We start from the raw sequence: 24,367 nt of genomic DNA on the forward strand, positions 1-24,367 counted from the left end.
TTCTCTTGCTCTGTTGATTGTGTGATACTGGAGAAGGAACCGGTGACACCTGTCCTCTCCACACATCTCTGCCCTAATCTCCTGATACCTCCCCACACATAATCTCCAGTATATAACCTGTCCTCTCCATACATCTCTGCCCTAATCTCCTGATACCTCCCCACACATAATCTCCAGTTTATAACCTGTCCTCTCCATACATCTCTGTCCTAATCTCCTGATACCTCCCACACAATCTCCAGTATATCACCTGTCCTCCATACGTCTCTGTCCTAATCTCCTGATACCTCCCCACACATAATCTCCAGCATATAACCGGTCCTCTCCATACATCTCTGCCCTAATCTCCTGATACCTCCACACATAATCTCCAGTATATAACCTATCACCTCCATACATATCTGCCCTAATCTTACCTAATTTTACTAATTATGGAAGCAAATCAAGGTACCAGTGCTGTTGTATTACCTTTATTTCCGTTTGGTCCCATATTATGAATCCTGATAGCATTCCCATTTCAATAACAACCATATTAGTCACATTTCTTAGTCCAATGTAACTGTGGCAAAAGAAATTACAGGTCATGTTTTAAGGATATTTCAGTCATCTGACATCAGGGACAACCTTCCGATGATGAGAATGAAGGGGCCTTCATGGTTTTCCTTCCCAGCTGCGCACCCGGCCATCTGACAGGGAACCACATCAGGTCCCATGAATGAGAATGGAGAAGCGTAGCATTGGGTGGTCGGGTGCGCCACTGTGCAAAAGGGATACTGTGAAGGAGCAACAGAAATGATTGATAGAAAGATAATAGATAGATAAATAGCTAGATGATAGATAGATAGATAGATAGATAGATAAATGATAGATAATAGATGATAGATAGACAACAGATAGATAATACATAGATGATAGAAAATAGATAATTAGATTGATAATAATCTATCATCTATGTATCATCTATCTATTATCTATCTCTCTATTATCTATTAGCTGTCTATTGTCAATCTATTTGATAGATAATAGATAGATAATAGATAGTAGATAGATAAATAGATATGTAGATGATAGCTAGATAATAGATAAATGATATATGATAGACAGATAATAAATAGATAGATATATAATAAATAGATATTAGATAGATAATAGATAGAAAGATAAATGATAGATAATAGATATATCGATTATCTATTTATCTATTTATCTAATAGATGATTGATAGATAATAGAAAGATGATAGATAAATAGATAATAGATAATAGATAGATGATACATAGATAATAGATAGCTAATAGAGAGCTAGAGATATTATAGAAAGATAAATAAACTGAACGATCAATCACAATAATTTGACCAACTCGCACTTTTCTCTACATATTTTCTGTTATTAGTTGAGCGCTGTTGCTGTTGTAGTTTTTTGTTCATCTTTAGGTCAGTGGTATTTTTATTTCTGTGGTTCATTTATATTTTGATAAATAGATTACCTGACTGTTATAACAATAGTAAAAATACAAGAATTCCAGTCACCAAAAACTCTGAAATCAATAGTAAATGCTGATCGGACTTTCACTGGCTCCAAATTGTATTTTGTGACGCTCTGTAAAAAATAAAGGTCAGGAGGTGACTGATGTAATAGAAATGAAAAAAAAAAGTTAAATTAAAAGGAAAATTAACAAGAACAACAAGTCTCCCAAACATTGCAGCTGCCATGTATCACCTCTACCTGCAATGTGCTCAAAACCTGGAGCTTCTGAGGAAATCACTCTAATATCGCAGTGCTTGGTTATGTGCCCTTGGGCTGAGTCTTGTGGGCCAACTTCGCTTTCACCATCCCCTTCCCGACTTTCTGACTCCACCTTCCAATACAAGTTTTGGATCCAACATTTACCCTTCTGTTCCCGGCCTAGATCTGTCCTGACTTTGTCTTTAGCTCAGTCCTCTCAGCTCTCCAGATTCGTTGGAATCTGACATTTAAGAGATTCCCTTTCACCTGAATCCAGAAAAACGGCAGATAGCCTGCTGGATGTAATTTTCTTGATTTTTTTTTTTGAGGGACATGAAGGGATGAAAATAAACTTTAAACAGGATTATAATAACCCATGCCAAGCACACCTCTCATCAGTCCTGCTGCCGCAGCTCCCCAACTGGTCCTCGGACTGCTTCGGATTAGTTTCAGTCTGGATCTTTTGACATGTGACCACATGAGAACTTATTATTGCCAGAAGACCCACACTGAAAACTGTTCTGAAGAGTGGAGGACAAGGCAAGAATGCTGTGGTGTTAGGGAGGGTGAGCTACAGGCTCAGGACGGATGAGATGTGGGCCTAGGGTGTGGGAACTGCTGGCACAGGGCAGATGAGCTGCGGGCACAGAGCTGGTAAGCTGCGGGCACAGGATGAGTGAGCTGGTGGTCTAGGACAGGTGAGCTTTGGGCCCAGGGTGTGAGAACTGTGGGCACAGGGCAGGGGAGCTGCAAGCACAGGGCAGGTGAGCTCCGGACCCAGGGCGGGTGAGCTGTATGCCCATGGTGTGGGAACTGTGGGCACAAGGAAGATAAGCTGCAGGCACAGGGCAGGTGAACTGCGGGCACAGGGTAGGAGAGATGAGGGCACAGGGTAGGAGAGCTGAGGGCACAGGACAAGTGAGCTGGTGGCCCAGGAAAGGTGAACTTTGGTCCCAGGGTGAGAACTGTGGGCCCTGGGCAGGTGAGCTGCGACCACAGGGCATGTGAGCTGCGGGCCCAGGGCGGGTGAGCAGCGGGCCCAGGACGGGTGAGCTGTATGCCCACGGTGTAGGAACTGTGGGCACAGAGAAGATGAGCTGCGGTCCCAGGGCAGGTGAGCTGTGGGCCCAGGGTAGGAGAGCTGCGGGCACAGGACAGGTAAGCTGCAGACCCAGGATAAGTGAGCTGGTGGCCTGGAAGAGGTGAACTTTGGGCCCAGGGTGTGAGAACTGTGGGCACAGGGCAAGTGAGCTGCGGGCCCAGGACGGGTGAACTGGAGCCCCAGGATGGGTGAGCTGGAGGCCCAGGGTGAGTGAGCTGCGGACACAGGGCAGGTAAAATGAAAACTGAACTCTGATTGACTACTATTAGCAACACTTTTACTGTAGACCAGTTCTGATAAATGATTCCCGATAAGCATCATCCTGTGCAAACTTCACAAGAAAACTAGGCCCCATTCATCAAAACAGTCTAAAAGGAGAACTATCTTTGTATCTCATACAAACAATCAATGTCCATCTTTCATTTTGCTAGAGTAACCATTAACAGCTCAGGTTTCATTTTTTTAAACAGCTCTGGTAAAATAAAAGCAGCGCTGGGATTGGTTGCTATGGACGATCGGTTTACTGGGTGACAGATGTGATGAATGCGGCTTTATTCGGTACAAAGAACATTTTAGGCCTCATTTATGAAAACTGAGCCTGGCTTTCACTTTTTTATGCAGTTCTGGCAAACTATAAGCTGCGCTGTGATTGGTTGCTGTGGCAGTTTATCTTATAGTCCTCTCAGGGGGTCAGTGCTTGGGACCCACAAATGCATATATGAAGCCCTTCGTGAGTCACCTGGACATGCACGCATCCATTTCCTTCGACGAGCAGCCTGTATTTCCCGGGGAGGTTTGGTAGTGGCGACTTCTGGAGGACAAGACGATTGGTTTGATCCACCCTGAACGTCGCCACAGTTGTCTTGCCGTTATAAACCGTAATGCCCAAGGAACTTCCCGAGTTGAACGTAAGAGCCATGTACTTGGCCACAGCCTGAATGGCAACGACCGTGTCCTGTGAGAGGCAGAGATTAATACTGTACAAGAAGAAGATGGCGCAAAAGACGCCAAACATTCTGGAAACTTTACCTGCGTGGAGCCATATCCCCCCTGGGGACTCTGCTGTTTGATCAACCAAATGACAATTCGACGGGCTTTACTGATGTCACTTGCCGTAATCGCGGAGCCAGTAAGTAACGCCAGCACAACGTATGCGCTTAACTCCACGCTGGCGGTGCCTTGATAGTTCTGAAGAGAGTACGTCCAGTACAAGTCGTCTCCTGAGTGAGAGACATGCCGCGTGGACGTCAACAACAGGCATAATATATTTGATGACATAGGGATAAAAAAAAAAAACTTTATCCAACCACCACTACAAAAATGGAAGATTTCCGACATTTTCTCACCTGGCAAAAAACAACCACTGCGGACCTAAATCCACAGTCAATCTCCATATCCATCATGTAGAATTATATAGTGGTTTTAATTCAAGTATTCCTATCAATTTTAACCTACAGTTGACATCAAAAATTATCCCTAAGATTTATTAGCAAAATTTACAAAGTTTCTGCTGTTTGCAATAAACTAATGAAACAAGAACACCACAACTACAGTAGCTCAACACGACTACTATAACAAATGCTTTCTCCAAATTCAGCACGAAATGCCACTTTTACTGACTACTACAGTCTCAGAATAGTGCACACCCTTCATGACCAGCGTCTTTAATACTTAGCAGAGCCTTTCTAGCTCTTATGACTTGCTGACCCTCTGACTGTCGTGACCTGATGCATAGCCAGACAGCAGCATCTAGCAGCGTTCCTGTGGAATCTTAGCCCATTGCTCGTGGGATATGGCCTCCTGGTTGCTAATATTTTTCGGTTGTCAAGAGAGTGGTCCAAGAAGTTAGGACATTGGTCAAAGTTTTCAAGTAACTACAAACCACCTGAAGCAGGTTTCAGTGTGCATAGTATGGTACATATTAAACAATGAAGTTCCTTTTGTCCGAACTTCAAGACGCCACCTCCACTGACTCAAAGCACACAAAAAATCACCTTCAATATGTTCAAAACCATATAAATAAGCCACACAAGTTTAGCCGCTCTTTCGTGTCGACTGATTAATCAAAACATTAACTTTTCAGGCTTATAGGTCAGCGATAAGTTTGAAAAAAGGAAGAATGAAGCCGATGCTGAAAAGGACAACCTCACTAAAATGATTGGTGGCAGTTTGGGGATGCCTACAGTGATGAATAGCAGTGGCACGTTGCCTAAAATGACCCTACAGTGAAGTATAGCAGTGTTCGGTGGTCTACAGTGACGCATAAGTTTCCAGGGTCAGAAGAAGCAATTAGATTATTGATGACTACAGGGAAACATGGCAGTGACTCAGATGACTACAGAGAAACGTGGTGATGGCTCGGTGATGCCTACAGTGAAGGCTGCTGATGGCTTACTGATGCCTACAGTGAAGTATGACGATAGCTCAATGCTGCCTACTGTGAAGTATGGTGGTGGCTTGGCGATGAAGACAATGAAACATTGCAAGGACTTGGTTATGTCTATAGTGAATCATGGCGGTGTCTACAACTGCAACAATCTCAGAGAGGTGTCCAGGTGACCACAGAAGTTACTACCTAAACAGGTTGAAGGTTGCAAGCAAGTTCACTGCAGTTAACTAAAGAAGTAGAAAGCCAAATGGGGGTGAGTGTTTCCCGTCACCCATGCACGGGTGTCGTCCATGAAGGAAGCCTCTCCTAAAGTCCATGCACAAAAAAGCCACCTATTATTTGCCAGGGTCCATGCTGAAAAATATGAAGACTACTGGAACATTATACTCTGGAGGGATGAGACCAAGATAACTGTTTTTGGAACGGATGGTTTCAAAATTGTATGGTGTAAAGGTGAGGAGTCCAAAGTCCCTTGGCAGACGTGCACTTCTGCAACATGACTGATCCAAAACACACGTCTAAGGCCACTGCTGCATTTCTGAAGAACAGGGTGAATGCGATTCAGTGGCCAAGTGTCTCCTGATCTGACCCCAACCGAACACTTATGTGGAATTCAGAAGAGACAAGTTGTCATCTAACTTTTTAAAGGGGGTGTACTGATTTCTGGTGATCATAGAAAATTTTCTCTTTTCCTTGTTCATTTCCAAAAGAAGAAAATTTTGCAAATTTTGCTGGTAAACTGAATTAGCAATGAGGGTTGAATCATCTCCATCGCATCTGTAGGTGCTACAAAAAGTCAAATTCATTGTGAAAACATGTTTCCATGTGGCAGAACTTCCTTACAGATTTTGCTACTGTAGATGAGTAAAATACAAAAAAAAAAAACTATACACTTCTCTCCTGGTGCTTCCGTGAAAGCTTTGCCTGATCCCCTTTGTACAACCGGCCTTCTGCAATAATGTTTCAACATCTCTAATTGGATTAGTGACATGGAAGGAGACATCATCACAGGAGAACAGATGCATAAAGACTAGCAGGGATCGGTCAAAGGACCTCTCAGAGAGTTTCAGGTCTTAGACAATCTCTGTTTCCCCACAGCAGTTTACTTTAAAAAAAAAAAAAAGCCTTACTCACCCTTCCCAGGTCCAGCACTGAGTCTCTGCTGTTGCTCCAAGTGACTATGGTTGTCTGCAGCACTGATGTCACGTTGACAGCGCTGCAGACAATAACGGAGCCCAGTGTCTCGTGCGGTCATCTCAGGCAGAGCGGCTGCGCTTACTTATTGGCTGCAGTGCTGTTGATATATTGTAGGCGCTGCGGACAATAACAGACACCGGGAGCAGCGTTGGAGACTCCACGTTTTTTTTTTCAAGCAAACTGAAGCCATTAAGACAGGGTTTTCCAAATTTCAAATTTATTTTGTTTTTTTTTTTTTCCCACTTTAAACTTTTTGAAAGAAACATTTTCTAGACTTTCCTTTGAACACAGCAGTGGATTTAGATTTCACCACCTAACTCGATGAAAATTCACAATAAATTCCCAACATTAATTTTCTACTGATTTAACATATTTAATGTAAAACCATTTGGGAGCAGATTTTTTTTGCACTGTGGGAATGAGATTTGTTAAAATCTCATCCATTTTGATGCTACCGACTCAAAAATTCCTCCAAAATTCGGACACAAATTCCACATTGTATCTTCCCTGTGTGAACATGTTCTAAAACCACGGAAGGCTCTATGGCAATACTATGTGCCACATTACTTATAGGGGGCGTATAAAATGCAATTTCAAAATTCTTGCCATACCAATACCCAGAGTTGTTTAAGGAGGACAAGTCCCCTGTCCTTCCCAACCAACAGTTCCATAACTTGGTAAAGAAGAAGAAATGCCCTTTCCACCACAACATTGATGGGAATGGCGTAATCATCCGACAACTACCCCGCAGTGCCACTTACTCTACAAATCTATGGCCGCCATCATACATGATACCCCGTCGCCCACACACCCTGGTTACCTGAGGACTCCGCAACTAGAAAAAGTTTGTTCAGAAGCATCTGCTTGGTTGCCACGTCATCGGCCAGTGCAAAGGTGTACGCCATCAGCGCCATGGTGTACGGATTGGTAATGTCCGGAGCTAGGATTATCAAACATGAGAGCCCCAGAGCCACTATAGGGTCCTGGTAGATTTAGGAGACACATTATTATTATTATTATTATTATTATTTCCTATGTTTTCTGCATCCTATAACACCCATGGATGACATTAACGATACTGACATTTTGAACAAAAAAAAGTGTCTCAATCGTCGCCCTTTTTAGCGGGAATGCAAAGCCAGTGTTTTCACTATGGCCCTAAAATGTGGATGCATGCCCCTGTTCCATACTTCTGCACTACCCGCCAGGTATCAGGGAAACATGCCCTTCATTTTACTCACAGTGGACGGCTTGCCAGCTTCCAAGAAAGCCGTCATGAGATAACAGCTGTGTGAGACGTCGTCTTCCACCCCACCCTGGAACGAATACAATATATTCATATCACAGTCACAGGGAACTTTATATCAGGCTCTCGTTTCATTATATATTTATTAAAATTCTAGAATTCAAGTTAAAATCTACAAATTTATTACTAGTTCTCATATAAGGCTACTCATGCAACAATACATAGGAGCAGTATTATAGTAGTTGTATTCTTGTACATAGGGGCAGTATTACAGTAGTTATATTCTCGTACATAGGGGCAGTATTATAGTAGTTATATTCTCGTACATAGGAGCAGTATTATAGTAGTTATATTCTTGTATATAGGGGGCAGTATTATAGTAGTGATATTCTTGTATACAGGAGGCAGTATTATAGTAGTTATGTTCTTGTACATAGGGGCAGTATTATAGTAGTTATATTCTTGTACATAGGAGCAGTATTATAGTAGTTATATTATTGTACATAGGAGCAGTATTATAGTAGTTATATTCTTGTATATAGGGGCAGTATTATAGTAGTTATATTCTTGTATACAAGAGGCAGTATTATAGCAGTTATGTTCTTGTACATAGGGGCAGTATTATAGTAGTTATATTCTTGTACATAGGGGCAGTATTATAGTAGTTATATTCTTTTACATAGGGGCAGTATTATAGTAGTTATATTCTTGTATACAGGAGGCAGTATTATAGTAGTTATATTCTTGTACATAGGGAGCAGTATTATAGTAGTTATATTCTTGTACATAGGGGGCAGTATTATAGTAGTTATATTCTTGTACATAGGAGCAGTATTATGGTAGTTATATTCTTGTACATAGGGGCAGTATTATAGTAGTTATATTCTTGTACATAGGAGCAGTATTATAGTAGTTATATTCTTGTACATAGGGGGCAGTATTATAGTAGTTATATTCTTGTACATAGGAGTAGTATTATAGTAGTTATATTCTTGTACATAGGGGCAGTATTATAGTAGTTATATTCTTGTACATAGGGGCAGTATTATAGCAGTTATATTCTTGTACATAGGAGCAGTATTATAGTAGTTATATTCTTGTACATAGGGGCAGTATTATAGTAGTTATATTCTTGTACATAGGGGCAGTATTATAGTAGTTATATTCTTGTATATAGGAGGCAGTATTATAGTAGTTATATTCTTGTACATAGGAGCAGTATTATAGTAGTTATATTCTTGTACATAGGAGCAGTATTATAGTAGTTATATTCTTGTACATAGGAGCAGTATTATAGTAGTTATATTCTTGTACATAGGGGCAGTATTATAGTAGTTATATTCTTGTACATAGGGGCAGTATTATAGTAGCTATATTCTTGTATATAGGAGGCAGTATTATAGTAGTTATATTCTTGTACATAGGGGCAGTATTATAGTAGTTATATTCTTGTACATAGGGGCAGTATTATAGTAGCTATATTCTTGTACATAGGGGCAGTATTATAGTAGTTATATTCTTGTACATAGGAGGCAGTATTATAGTAGTTATATTCTTGTACATAGGGGCAGTATTATAGTAGTTATATTCTTGTATATAGGAGGCAGTATTATAGTAGTTATATTCTTGTACATAGGAGCAGTATTATAGTAGTTATATTCTTGTACATAGGAGGCAGTATTATAGTAGTTATATTCTTGTACATAGGAGCAGTATTATAGTAGTTATATTCTTGTACATAGGAGGCAGTATTATAGTAGTTATATTCTTGTATATAGGAGGCAGTATTATAGTAGTTATATTCTTGTACATAGGAGCAGTATTATAGTAGTTATATTCTTGTACATAGGAGCAGTATTATAGTAGTTATATTCTTGTACATAGAAGCAGTATTATAGTAGTTATATTCTTGTACATAGGGGCAGTATTATAGTAGTTATATTCTTGTACATAGGAGCAGTATTATAGTAGTTATATTCTTGTACATAGGGGCAGTATTATAGTAGTTATATTCTTGTACATAGGGGCAGTATTATAGTAGCTATATTCTTGTACACAGAGGGGAGTATTACAGTAGTTGTACTCTTGTACATGTGGAGCAATATAATCTTAGTCAAATTCTTGTTCATAATGGGAAAAATATAATTATGCTTCTGTCCAAGAGGTTCAAAATCAGTTGAGCTGATTGTGGTATTGTGAATGATTTCACCTTAATTACAGCTGTGTTTGTTAATGTGTGACTTTGTGGCTACATAAGGCGAAGCTTGTGTTCTTTTATCAGTGTTACCTTCATGTTTGTGTGAATCACTATCCCTCGAATGATGAAGCAGCCATCCGGTTGCTGCTGTTGCCCGAGCCATACCAAAGCCTCGTTTATCACATTAATATCAATAAACATGTAGAAGAAGGCCTTCCAGAAACACTTAACCACGAGTGCGGAGAGCCTAGGGACACAGACAGTTCTATAAGTGACAAGTAGGATGAAAATCCTTAGAGTAAATCAGAGTAGAATGGAAAACATCGGACATTGTGGAAATGGAATATAAAGCTGCCCGAGAGGAAAATAGGAAGACACAGATCTTGGTGGGGAGAAAGTCTGCCGGTGGATGACGATATTCCCTTTCTGTCCATAGAGGGCTGAACAATCAAGCAGATTACACCAGTTTTCTGCTGCAAAATTGCTTGAAATGTTGCAAAATTTTTGTGCTACTCGCAATTGTGCAAAACTTTTTTCTGCTTTTGGCTTTTTCACAAGTGATGGCAAACTCGGCCAACTCATGGAAAGGCGCATGGCCAAACAAGCCCAACAAATTCATCATCATTTACTCCATAAGAGTGACGTAAACTGCAACCGAAGTATATGGCGGTTCCAAGCAGCACCTAAAGAAGCACCACATTCATTAAGAGGTGCGCAGTCCTGATGAGGTGTGCACTGGAGCAAGATGCACCAAATTCATCAAGACCGGCGAAGAAAATGGCAATCTTGATGAATCAGGGCAATATTAACCAAAGCTTTGTGTAGGTTAATAAGTTAAAGGGAACCTGTCACCAGGTTTGGCCAATATGAGATACGGCCACCACCTTTCAGGCCTGATGTACAGCATTTTATGATATTGTATATCTGTCCCCAACCCTACCTGCAGGACAAGGAAAATAACTTATTATACTCACTTTCGGGGCGGTCCGGCCCGAGGGGCGTCGCTGGTCTTGGTCCGGCTCTTCCCTTCTCCTCGTGATGGACATACCCCTCTCCCCTCCTGATCTGTTGTGTTATCATCATTGTTTATGTGTCCTTGTCTTATGTGTTTTATTCTTTTTATGTCTACGTCTTTATGTATGTATATTTCTTTAACAAAGTATTGTCATATTATTTGTGATATTGTCCCTTTTTTGGTTTTCTGTTTATTTTGGTATTCCGGGTTATTGCCAATATATATATATATTTCTTCCTTCTTCTTGTAGGACTTATTAGGGCAGAGAAGTGCGGACGGCATCTGAAGAAGATGGGAGATGCCGGACCAAGAGGAGCGACACCCCTCAGACCGGACCGCCCCGCAGGTGAGGATAATAAAAGGTCTTTTTCTAGGTTGGGGGCAGATATACAACGTTATAGAATGCTGCATATCAGGGGTGAAAGGCGGTGACCGTATCTCATATCGGTCAAACCTGGTGACAGGTTCTCTCTAAGTAGAAGTCAGGGAGAGTGGGAAGGAGGGAAATTCAGTTGCATTTTGCAAAATTTGCAAAATTTGCTTTTTTGCGCTTTTTTTATTGTATACTTGGAGAAAAGAAAGTTAAAGTCAAGTGAGAGGAGAGGAAATATATTCACCAAGTACTTCCTTCTGGATCACTCATCCCAAATACACTAAATGAGCCATCAGGGTGTTTGTATTGGAGCTGTCGAGCATATCCTGGGGATGGGTGACATTGGGATAGTGGTTAGGGGACTGTACAAGGACTTTGCTATAGAGAACCTCTGAGAATAGAAATAACTCACCATCTTGCAGGTAGGATATGATGGTATCTCTTTGTGTAGTAGTCAACTGTCCGGTGACGTCCAGATACAAGAGCACACTTACCATAGGGCAAACGGTTATCATATTCTGCTCTCCGCAGCCGTAGGGCATTGTTATTAGATTGTCAAGGTTTTGCAGTGATAGCCCAAGACCGTCCCCTGCGACAAAATGTTCAGAAGTTGGGATTCTCGTCTGGACTATTGTAACTCTCTACTAATTGGCCTACCTTTTACCAGACTCTCCCCGCTCCAATCTGTCCTGAATGCTGCTGCCAGGATCATATTCCTCGCCAACCGTTACACCGATGCCTCTACCTTGTGCCAGTCATTACACTGGCTACCCATCCAATCCAGAATCCAGTACAAAACTACTACCCTCATCCACAAAGCACTCCATGGCTCAGCACCACCCTACATCTCCTCTCTGGTCTCAGTCTACCAACCTACCCGTGCCCTCCGCTCCGCTAATGACGTCAGGTTAGCATCCTCAATAATCAGAACCTCCCACTCCCGTCTCCAAGACTTTACACGTGCGGCGCCGATTCTTTGGAATGCACTACCTAGGTTAATACAATTAATCCCCAATCCCCAGTCTTAAGCGTGCACTAAAAACTCATTTGTTCAGATTGGCCTACCGCCTCAACGCATTAACCTAACTATCCCTGTGTGGCCTATTAATAAAAAACAACAACATAATCACGTTCCTCCATCATGTTCTCATACACTTTATGCAGTTAATAGCCCTCTGTGTCTGTACTGTTACATACTTAGGCAGTTAACTGGTTCATGCAGCTTTACATGAACACCCGAGCCTTACACTATGGCTGGTCCAAATAACTAAAGCAATTGTTACCATCCACCTCTCGTGTCTCCCCTTTTCCTCATAGATTGTAAGCTTGTGAGCAGCAGGGCCCTCATTCCTCCTGGTATCTGTTTTGAACTGTGATTTCTGTTATGCTGTAATGTCTGTTGTCTGTATAAGTCCCCTCTATAAGTTGTAAAGCGCTGCGGAATATGTTGGCGCTATATAAATAAAATTATTATTATTATTATTATTATCTACAAATGAGCTTGATTACAATCATTACAGGCAAGAAACCCTAAAGGTCTGTGACCCGAGTATAGAGCGCAATGGAAGCCAAGATCAATCCGAAATATACAAAGTTATTTCCAAAGTTTTTAGGTAAACTTCACTTTGGCCGGTTTGTACATTTAATACATAACACATCGATTTAGCTCTTAGATCTTTGATGGAATATGTGTCATCTTACCCATCACGACAATACTCGCGCTCTGAGTATTCTCCACCCATACTCTTGGAAGAGAAACTGCGAATGATCTATCTATTCTGGGAACAGTATCTAGAAAAAGAAGAACAGATATGGTTACCAAGTCTCCCAAAAGTAATGTTAAACAAAAGAACAAAATGTAACTAAAATTAAATTCTTTTTTTAATAGTTGTCTATCTACAGGTGCTTCTCACAAAATTAGACTATCATCAAAACGTTAATTTATTTCAATCCTTCAATACAAAAAGTGGAACTCATATTCTATAGAGTCATTACACACAGTGATGCATTTCACGTGTTTATTTCTGTTAATGTTGATGATTATGGCTTACAGCCAATGAAAACCCAAAAGTCATTAACTCAGTAAATTAGAATAATTAATAAAAAAAAAACTCCTACAAAGGCTTCCTAAGTGTTTATAAAGGTCCCTTAGTCTGTTTCAGTAGCTCCACAATCATGGGGACGACTGCTGACCTGACAGATGTCCAAAAGGCGTCACTGACACACTCCACAAGGAGGGTATTATTTTTATTTATTATTATACATTTTTATAGCGCCATTTATTCCATGGTGCTTTACATGTGAATACAGGGCAAATATAGACAAATACATTAAACATGAGCAAAAAACAAGGCACAGAGGTACATAAGGAGAGAGGACCCTGCCCGCGAGGGCTCACAGTCTGCTGGGGATGGGTGAGGATACACTAGGAGAGGGTAGAGCTGGTTGTGCGGCGGTTCAGTAGGTTGAGGATCACTGCAGGCTGTAGGCTTGTCGGAAGAGGTGGGTCTTCAGGTTCTTTACAAAGGTTTCTATGGTAGGCGAGAGTCTGATGTGTTGGGGTAGAGAGTTCCAGAGTATGGGGGAAGCACGGGAGAAGTCTTGGATGCGGTTATGAGAAGAAGAGATGAGAGGGGAATAGAAAAGGAGATCTTGAGAGGATCGGAGGTTGCATGTAGGTCAAGAGGAAGATGAGAGACACCAGACCCAACAATGCAGATGAGCTGAAGGCTGCTATCAAAGCAACCTGGGCTTCCATAACCCCTCAGCAGTGCCACAGGCCGATCGCCTCCAGGTCACGCAGCATTGATGCACTAATTGATGCGAAAGGAGCCCCGACCAAGTATTGAGGGCATTTACTGAACATACATTTCAGTAGGGAACATTTCCGATTTTACAATCATTTTTCAAGCTGGTGTTATAAAGTATTCTAATTTACTGAGATGATGACTTTTGGGTTTTCATTGGCTGTAAGCCATAATCATCAATATAAACAGAAATAAACATGTAAAATAGATCACTCTGTGTGTAATGACTCGATATAATATGTGAGATTCACTCTTTGTATTGAAGAACTGAAATAAATTAACTTTTTGATTACATTCTAATTTTGTGAGAAGCTCCTGTATGTATAGAAAGTCATACATGATTAAATAGATCTCAGACCTCATGAGAATGGTGTACTTGCTGTGAAAATACTGTTTGACTGTTTCAACTCAATCTCCGCCCACCTAACCTGATTGAGAGCTCCTCAAGGTACCTCCTTCCTGCTACTGGATATCCACATACCTACTTTGATTGACAGCTCCTCAGTGTCCCTCCTCCCAGCTGCTTTCAATCAGCCCACCCAACCTAATTGTCAACTGCTCAATGTACCTCCTTCCTTCTGCTGCTGAGTCTCCACCCACCTAGCCTGATTGGCGGCTCATCTGTGTCCCTTCTGCTGCTAAATCTAAACTTACCTCATCCAATTACCAGTTCATCAGTGTCCCTCCTTCCTCCCTACTGCCAAATCTCCGCCCACCTAGCCTGATTGACAGCTCCCCAGTGTCCCTCCTCCCTGCCATTCTCACACTGCTCAGTACAAGCTGCACCTGCCAGTCAGAAAGGACGAGCGGAGACTGAATACACTTGGACTCATGAGCTCTCACTCTATAGCGGGACAGTCTGACAGATTGTTCCAGTAAGTACACAAACCCATCAGGTCACAGATCTATTTCATAATGTACACAGTTTGTATTGTGAATTCTACTTCATGTTATAAAGAGAAACGTTCGACTGAAAGTCTTTTCCACTGTTCTATTTTAGCAAACTTAATGTTTTATTTGCAGCAGTTTTCCATTATTTTTGCTGTATTTTTGTGCATTTTTGCCACTAAGTGCATGCTCTAAGTGCAGATTTGTTTTCCATGTGTTTTCCCACAGGCTTCTCTAAAAAGAAAAAAAAAAAAACATTCAAAAGGGCATTTATAAAACAAAAAAAAATACACATGAAAGTCATAACATTTTATTCGGAAAGAAAAAAACACTGCAAAAAATACAGTGGGAAAACAACTTTATGTTCCCAAACAGTTTTTTTGTGAAAAAAAAAATGCTTAAAACTGATTTCCGATTGATTTCAATGGAACAATGTACCTGTATTGGACACAACTCATTTTTTATCATTGTTTCTTTCGCGCATGAAAAAAACCGCAATGCCAATTATATTAGTGTGTTTTCGGCATGGAGAACACTACAAACTTGCCCATTAAATTATTTGGAAACAGAATGAAGTGATTTCATACAAAAAAACAAACAAACAATGAAAACTACAGAAAAACTGTATAAAAAATTAATGTGAACTAAGACAATTTTTCATAGTTTTTTCTTTTTTTGCTGACATTCTTTACGCTCTAGTGCTATAACGAAGCTTAGAGAAAAAAAAACTTAAAGGGAATCCGTCAGCAAGTTCTTACTATGATATGTAAGAGAAGCATGATGAAGGGGCAGAGACCCTGATTCAAGCAATGTGTCACTTACTGGGCTGCAGTATTCAAACAATCCCTGTTTTTGCAGCTGCAGATGTTGCAGTGCTCCGAACGCTGAGCTGTGTATAACAGCTCAATGGCAGCTTACTGTGCACACTGTCAGCAAGCTGCCAATCCGTGGTGGGGGCAGGGTTACACAGATTAGCCTGGCTGGCTTGCAGGTGACACTTAGTCCTGCAGTGATAATCTCCTGCTGATAAAACACTGATTGTATTGAAACTATATCAAGCTGCTGAGAAAGTGACATCACTGGAATCAGGCTCTCTGCTAGAGGGGAGTAAATAAATTGAAGTGGGATTGAATTCTAGTTAAATTTTACAAAGATCCACATTGGTCAAAATGTGGATTTTTTTTTTTTATTTGCTCTTGCGAGGATTCAACAAAATGGCCATTTTCTGAACTATAAAGTGTCCTCAATCCATTAAAAAAAAAAAAAATTTAAATCATATACTCAACTCACTGCTCACTTTTCCGGCCCCTCAACTACTCATCGCCACCCGTCCGCCCCTCGCTGCATTGTCTCATGTACGCTGGAACCATCGAGTCTCTCGCGCTGCACCGGCCTTAAGTGGGTCATTGCCCCCAGGATTGTTCTGCACAGATGTACGGGAAGTCAACAGTGTCATAACATCACAACGTGCACCTCTGACCTCCCAAGAGGCTTTGAAGGACCCTCCCGGGCGCCCTGAAAGCCGGAAGTCCGGTGGAGTGCGAAAGGGCCCAAGATTGACACCAGCTGGGGGTCAGATGATCCGGCGAGGACCGGATGGGTTGCGGTGAGTAGTGGGGAGGCCAGAAAAGTGAGTGGAAGGTGGGAATAACGATTTTTATTATTTTTTTACACACTATATTTATTACACTCTAGGGTCTGGAGAGACCCCCACAGCATAATAAGGAACATTAAATTTTTAGAGAATAACGTCTCCGCTAATTTCTCGAAAAAAAATTGCAAGATCAGGTGAATTCGATTTTTGCCTGATCCTCTCAAAACCCACAACCAAGCTGTATAGATATATATATGATCTGTACATGATCTGAGTGTTACCGTTCGGACATATGTACGCATTTTCAGCATGTTCTTTTGGGACGCCTCTGGCCTGGATAACAGAGAAGAATGATAAACCATGTAAATGTGAACCATGTTCCAATCCTTCCCGCTGTTACTTGTAGTACTTGATACGTATACGCCTCCTAAGATCTTACTTTTACCAGAAGTTTTCTTTCCACTATGTCTAGATGTCCCTCATGGGGCACAACTATCGGTCTCCCGTCACAGGGTTCATCGCTGGCCACGGCTTCAACTCTCACAACGATGTCTATCAAGCCTACAAACACATAAAACCCCCATGAAATACATCATAAAAATATCTCAAAAAGGGGTCGTATCACTACCCCCGACCCACTGATTTTACTAAATTATTCTTTTTCACAGGAAATTTGGGAGAACACTGTATCAGATCGGTGCCTCTTTCACTCCTCCTGGCAATGTTTGAGTAAATGGACACCTGGGTGTTACCAGTCGGGGGGCTGTCCCTACACGCTGACAGTTTCCAATCCGGGCTGCCAGAATCGGACTCTGTTAACACCCAACCATACACAAAACACGGAAAAAAATACCCCAATAATTATTTTCCAAATTTTCATATTTTTCTTCTTTTTATTTTATTTTGTATCATATCACATTTAAAATTGGGAAATGTATATAGAAATCTTCGCAGGAGCTCAGCCTTATCCACCTCCTCCTCACTGTCCTGTGTTCTCCCCCATTTTTTGTTTGCCATGTTTTTGTTATTATAATTTACATTTTTTTTGTCATTAAAAGTCATATTTTAACTCCCCACAATTTAGCGGATGCTTGTACCCCCTTGTTTTTCCTCTGCTTGTTGGCCATCTGCCGGTCTGGAGTCCGCACATCGCATGCTCTTGATGGAGGCCTCAATTGTACTGCACCCGGTGAGCTGAATAATCCCCTTTGCCCTTGTTTTCATCCTCCTTGACACAAACATCTCCCAACAGAGTATCGCAAAATCAGGTTAGTATAAAAATTGGCCCGCTTGCACCACTCATCTCAGGGTATGTTTAGCCAAGAGAAATGGTGCAGAAGTAGTGCCATCAGGAGATGTCAGGTCACTGCTAACCAGAAGCCAGACACATGCGGAATACATGGGTGTGGACGGGAGCAGAGTATAACATATGGTTTACATCAAAGTCTTTGCAAAACAAGTAAAGGAGCTCCACCATAAACCGGTAGCATGTGCCAGACAGGAGCCCGGCGGCATTTACCTGTGGTGATGGCGGTGATATTCCAGATGAAGGTCAATGTTCCATTGGGACAGATACAGCTAGAATTTACACATGGCGGCTGGCATCCTTGCACCGTGAAATTTTGGGAACTCATCAGGGTTATCAGGATCTACGTGACATAAATGGTAAATTACAGAAGGTTACTTTACGGTAAAGAACATATAAAAGATAGTTTTCATTCCTATTAATTAATTTCGGCATTTATTACATTTATATTTGGGACTCAATGAAGTTTAGAATTTGGAATGATTTAGTGATCTGTAAACGGTGCGAGCACATATCGCAGACTCGCTGCTACTGTCCTTCTGCATCAAAGGATGTAAAACCCACCTCATGTTACCGTAACAGCAAAGTGAGCGAGACGCCAAAAGTGTGCTGGTGACAATATAAATGGGCGGAAATTCATCTGCCTTTAACCCCTTGATCCCCGGGCCATTTTCCGTTTCTGCTTTTTGCTCCTCCTTTTTCCACAACTGTAACTTTTTTTTTTTTCATTCAATACGGCCATGTGAGGGCTTGTTTTTGGCATGACAAGTTGTTCTTTTGAATGACATCATTGGTTTTAACATATCGTGTACTGGAAAACGGGAAAAAATTCCAAGTGCTGCGAAATAGCAAAAAAAGTGCAATTCCACAACTGTTTGTTTGTTGTTGTTTTTTTTTGGGGGGGTCGGGGTTTGCCATGTACACCAAATGCTAAACCTGACCTGCTATTATGATTCTCCAGTTCATTTCGAGTTCACAGACACCAAACATGTCAAGGTTCGTTTTCATTTAAGTGTTGAAAAAAAATCCACCAAAATTTGTTTTTTAAAAAAGTGGCGCCATGTTCCGAGACATGTAGCGTCTCCCTTTTTCGTGACCTGGGGCTGGGTGAGGGCTTAGTTCTTGAAAAGCTGACGTTTTTATTGATACAAGTTTGGTGTAGATACAATGTTTTGATCGCCCGTTACTGCTTTTTATTGCAATGTAGCAGCGACCAAAAAAAACTTAATTGTGACGTTTTTAATTTCTTTTTCTCGTTACGCCATTTAGCAATTGGGCTAATTCTTTTTTATATTGATAGATCAGGCAATTCTGAATGCAGCGATACTAAATATGTTTATATTTAAGATTTTATTGTTTTAATTTGAATGGGGTGAGAGTGGGGCGAGTTGAACTTTTATATTTTTTTATTTTTAAAAACATTTTTTTTTACTTTTTGCATGCTTCAACAGTCTCCATGGGAGTCTAGAAGCTGCCAAACCCGATCGGCTCTGCTACACACAGGCGATGATCAGACCACCTGTATGTAGCAGAATTGCTGACTTGCTATGAATGATCGCCGACCACAGGGCGGTTCTCACAGCAATCTGGCAATGACAACCGCAGAGGTCTGCTGCAGACCTCTGGTTGTCATGCCAACTCACGATCATGTGACGGGGTCACCGATTGGCTGAGCCAGTGACGAGCTGCCTGTATGCGTGAGTTAACTAGTTAACAGCCACAGGTGGATCGCGATTCCACCTGCGGCTGTTGCAGGCACATGTCAGCTGTCACCAAACAGGGAGACACCGACATGTGTGTATTATCACGGCACATGTCAGAAAAGAGGGTATGTGCACATGCTGCGGATTCTGCTGCGGATTTTTTTGCAGCGGCTTTGCAAAATTCGCATTGCAAAACCTGCGGTTTTCACTGCGGAACATTGAACATTTTTTTTCGAGCGCGTCGAAATCACTCAGCACCCAAGCATGATCAGATGACAACTTATCCCAGCACGTTCGCTCATCACTAGTACATTTTTGATGTAGCAGATATTTCTGCATCTTTTAGCTAAAGTAGATTACTTGCTTTTTTTGTTCATTGCGTTTTTTATTGCATTTTTTTCTGTGCGTTTTTATCATGTTTTTTACTCTGCGTTTTTTCTCTCTTTTTCTGTGCCATGTAATGTTTTAAATTAAACTGCCAGATTCTTGATACTTCCTGGTATTTGGCATAGACAAAACTTTATTGATACAGTCATGTGCGAATTACATGCATTTGTAGCGCGTTTCCACAGCAGAAAGGCACTGAAAACGCATGCGTATATACCGGCAAGAGGGATTGACCTGATGCAAATTTGAAAAATACACCGCAGGTCAGTTTCTTGCACCATAAAAAAAAAACATAGTGGGAATGAGACTAATCCCATCGATTCTGCTAGAATTGTAAGACGCTTCGATAAAAAAAACAGCGTCAAAAACTCACCAGAAACTCCTCATGGGAATGTAATTTAATATTTGAAATCTGCTCCAAAATCTGCAAGGATGTTTTGTCACAAGTGAACAAAATGGATTGAAATTGGCCAATTTAGGCTGCAAATTTTGCATGAAAATTTCACCATTTGCAGTGCAGAATCCATGTCAAAATTCACAAGTCTGGATTTTAATGCAGATTTGCAGAAAAATCCAACAAGAAATATTTTTATGTGTTAACATATCCAAATCTTAACTATTAGGGTCCCTTTCCACTTGCAAGATAAAAAACGGTCCGTAATCTGGACCGAAAAAACGGATGGAACGTATGCGATTTTCATGCGAGTGTCATGCGAGTACAATGCGATTTTTAATCGCATCATCCGTTTTTTATAATCGCATCATCCGTATGACATCCGTATTACTGTCCGATTTGTACGCACCGGTGTCCTTTGAAAAGCCGGCAATTCAGCGCAGTGTACAGTAAAATCACACTGACAGGTTAGAATAGACTAGATATATACACATAGAATAGGTATATATACATATATATATGTCAGTGAGACACCTATATATGTATATTTATATTTAATGCAGCGCAAGATAGCATAAAAGCCGCTAATTCAATTGCCGGCTTTTAATTTCTCCTTCCCAAACCCGACAGGATATGAGACATGGTTTACATACAGTAAACCATCTCATATCCCCCTTTTTTTTGCATATTCCACACTACTAATGTTAGTAGTGTGTATGTGCAAAATTTCAGCGCTGTAGCTATTAAATTTAAGGGTTAACTCGCGGAAAAAATTGGCGTGGGCTCCCGCGCAATTTTCTCCGCCAGAGCGGTAAAGCCAGTGACTGAGGGCAGATATTAATAGCCAGGAGAGGGTCCATGGTTATTGGCCCCCCCATGGCTAAAAACATCTGCCCCCAGCCACCCCAGAAAAGGCACATCTGGAAGATGCGCCTATTCTGGCACTTGGCCACTCTCTTCCCACTCCCTGTAGCGGTGGGATATGGGGTAATGAAGGGTTAATGCCACCTTGCTATTGGAAGGTGACATTAAGCCAGATTAATAATGGAGAGGCGTCAATTATGACACCTATCCATTATTAATCCAATTGTAGGAAAGGGTTAAAAAACACACACACACATGATTACAAAGTAGTTTAATGAAATAAAGACAGCGGTTGTTGTAATAATTTATTGCTCTCTCAATCCATCAGGAACACCCTCGCTTGGCAACATAATAAACGCACAAGATACATACCCTCAGATGTCCGATCATGTCCCACGATGTAATCCATCTGAAGGGGTTAACTAATATTACAGGCAGGAGCCCTGCAAATGCAGCTGTGCTCCGTGCTTGTAATTCCCCTGCGAATGAATGAAATGTAGGTCATTGACCTACATTTCCCTCAGTCGCGGTGATGCGCCCCCTGGTGGATGTCCTCATATGACCTGGAGCGTGGGAAAAAGTTCCCAGGCTGCAGTTTATGAGAACATCCACCAGAGGGCGCCTCACCGCGACTCAATGTAAGTATAGATCACTGCTTTCCTTTCAGCACCCGGGGATTACAGGCAGAGCGAGTGGATTATCGCAGCTCTGCCTGTAATATTAGTTAACCCCTTCAGATGGATTACTTCGTGGGACCTGATCTGACAGCAGAAGGTATGTATCTTGTGCGTTTATTATTTTTCCAAGCGAGGGTGTTCCTGATGGACTGAGAGTACAATAAATTATTACAACAACCGCTGTGTTTTTTTCATTAAAATACTTTTAAATCATGTGTGTGTGTGTTTTTTAACCCTTTCCTACAATTGGATTAATAATGGATAGGTGTCATAATTGACGCCTCTCCATTATTAATCTGGCTTAATGTCACCTTACAATAGCAAGGTGGCATTAACCCTTCATTACCCCATATCCCACCGCTACAGGGAGTGGGAAGAGAGTGGCCAAGTGCCAGAATAGGCGCATCTTCCAGATGTGCCTTTTCTGGGGTGGCTGGGGGCAGATGTTTGTAGCCAGGGGGGGGCCAATAACCATGGACCCTCTCCTGGCTATTAATATCTGCCCTCAGTCACTGGCTTTACCACTCTGGCGGAGAAAATTGCGCGGGAGCCCACGCCAATTTTTTCCGCCATTTAACCCTTTATTTCAGCAGCTACAGCGCTGAAATTTTGCACATACACACTACTAACATTAGTAATGTGGAATATGCAAAAAAAAGGGGGATATGAGATGGTTTACTATATGTAAACCATGTCTCATATCCTGTCGGGTTTGTGCAGGAGAAATTAGAAGCCGGCAATTGAATTAGCGGCTTTAATGCTATCTAGCGCTGCATTAAATATAAATATACATATATAGGTGTCTCACTGACATATATATATGTATATATACCTATTCTATGTGTATATATCTAGTCTATTCTAACCTGTCAGTGTGATTTTACTGTACACCGCGCTGAATTACCGGCTTTTCAAAGGACACCGGTGCGTAAAAATCGGACAGAACTCGCATGGTGCGAGTGCTGTGCGATTTTTTTCTCGCACCCATTGACTTGCATTGGCGAGTCTCGTCCGAGAATCGCAGCAATACGCAGCATGCTGCGATTTTTTTCTCAGCCGATCCAGATTTTTCACAGTCCGATTTCGGCTGAGAAAAAAATCGCAAATGAAAAGCCACCTATTAAATAACATTGGTCAGAGTGCAATCCGATTTTTAATCGGATTGCACGCATCCGTTTTCCTCGCAAGTGGAAAGGGACCCTAAGGGTATGTCCGGTAAGTCCACATATGGCAGATTTTGCATCTCAGCTTGTGGGTGGAAAATTGGCAATAAATTACTGTAGCCAAGAAAGTGGGTGAGATTTTTATAAAATCTACAGAGGAAATGTTGCACATTTTAATTCCACAAGATATGATACCGATTTTCATCACAGATTTCACAATTCGCAACACAGAGTAAAATCATGTGGCAAATCCAGGACGAAATTGATGGCAAAATTTTTGTCCGAGATGGATTTGTGGTGAAATCTGCAGTGGAAAAATGTGGCAATGTTTTGCAGGAATCTTTTTTATAACTCACCTTTATACAGTAATCAAGATTATTAAAGACATTGACTTTGAGGACGAGTATCTCTCCGAGGACGATTGAGTATGGCAGATCAATGTTTACAACGAAGGGTTTGAAGATCGTTATACAAGCGTCAGAGGAGAGGCCGAAACCAATGTCTCCAACGCAGAAGACTCTGGCACTGAATTGTGTGATGGTGTCTGGTGCGATGACTGATATGTCTGTTTCATCAGAGTCACTGAAGAAAAAGAGTCAGTTAAGGAGAAAAAAAAATAATGATTAAAAAAAGCATACGTACAAGACAGTATGTCCATTAAGTCTGAACAAGAAACCAAGCAATCCAGAAGGTGTTTGTATGCAAAGCATAGATGACTCCTTGATCATTGGGGGTCTCAGAGCTGGGATCTCTTCCGTTCATGGGCATGGGGGTGAAGAGTCCCGCATTTGAATGCAATGGCAGTCAAGCATGAGTATTACCATTATTTTCAAAATGAAGTCCTTTTAACGAGAGTTTACCTGCCCTACATATTGATCAAAGAACATCCAACCACGTCAAGGTGTACCTAGATATGGATGGTTCTGATCAGGACATCAGAGTTTGACAGTGGCATTTAATAGGTTAACAATCGTGAGCTGAGCTCCACTCCACTCGCGATCATTAGGGGGAGGTCCTGGGTGTAACACACAGCCATGATCCACCCCGTGAGCCCACTCGACGTACAGCGGATGTCGTGAAAGGGGGTTAATTTACATTGTTTTTTAATTAACAATGGCCGTTTCAGGACAGACTAACAATTTAAGGCCGGGGTCACACTTGAGGATGCAATGCGAGAAACTCGCATCAATACCCGGAACTGCCGCCGGCACTCGGGATTCTATGCAGCTGAACGCTCCGGTCCCGAGTGCCGGCGGCAGTGCCGGGTATTGAGGCAAGAGACTCGAGAAAGTTTTTCACATTGCACTCGCAAGTGTGGCCCTGGTCTAATTCTAAGTAT

At 41.5% G+C, this 24,367-nt stretch overlaps 1 protein-coding gene across 1 annotated transcript in view; it reads right to left on the bottom strand.

Annotated features, from left to right (window-relative positions):
- The window catches only part of LOC143767548 (alpha-2-macroglobulin-like protein 1), a 108,345-nt gene that overhangs the window by 8,252 nt on the left and 75,726 nt on the right, over positions 1 to 24,367 (bottom strand). Inside the window, exons 19-32 of the mRNA XM_077255957.1 lie at positions 23,385 to 23,610; positions 18,054 to 18,183; positions 16,974 to 17,095; positions 16,816 to 16,867; positions 12,947 to 13,036; positions 11,658 to 11,834; positions 11,490 to 11,571; positions 9,948 to 10,104; positions 7,656 to 7,730; positions 7,235 to 7,397; positions 3,858 to 4,048; positions 3,568 to 3,783; positions 1,488 to 1,600; positions 469 to 559 (exon numbers count right to left, since the gene is read on the bottom strand). Coding sequence (XP_077112072.1) covers positions 469 to 559; positions 1,488 to 1,600; positions 3,568 to 3,783; positions 3,858 to 4,048; positions 7,235 to 7,397; positions 7,656 to 7,730; positions 9,948 to 10,104; positions 11,490 to 11,571; positions 11,658 to 11,834; positions 12,947 to 13,036; positions 16,816 to 16,867; positions 16,974 to 17,095; positions 18,054 to 18,183; positions 23,385 to 23,610 — 1,885 coding nt within the window. The remainder of the gene's footprint in view (positions 1 to 468; positions 560 to 1,487; positions 1,601 to 3,567; positions 3,784 to 3,857; positions 4,049 to 7,234; positions 7,398 to 7,655; positions 7,731 to 9,947; positions 10,105 to 11,489; positions 11,572 to 11,657; positions 11,835 to 12,946; positions 13,037 to 16,815; positions 16,868 to 16,973; positions 17,096 to 18,053; positions 18,184 to 23,384; positions 23,611 to 24,367) is intronic.

This window comes from Ranitomeya variabilis, chromosome 4 (genome assembly GCF_051348905.1).
Source record: "Ranitomeya variabilis isolate aRanVar5 chromosome 4, aRanVar5.hap1, whole genome shotgun sequence".
Taxonomy (NCBI): domain Eukaryota; kingdom Metazoa; phylum Chordata; class Amphibia; order Anura; family Dendrobatidae; genus Ranitomeya; species Ranitomeya variabilis.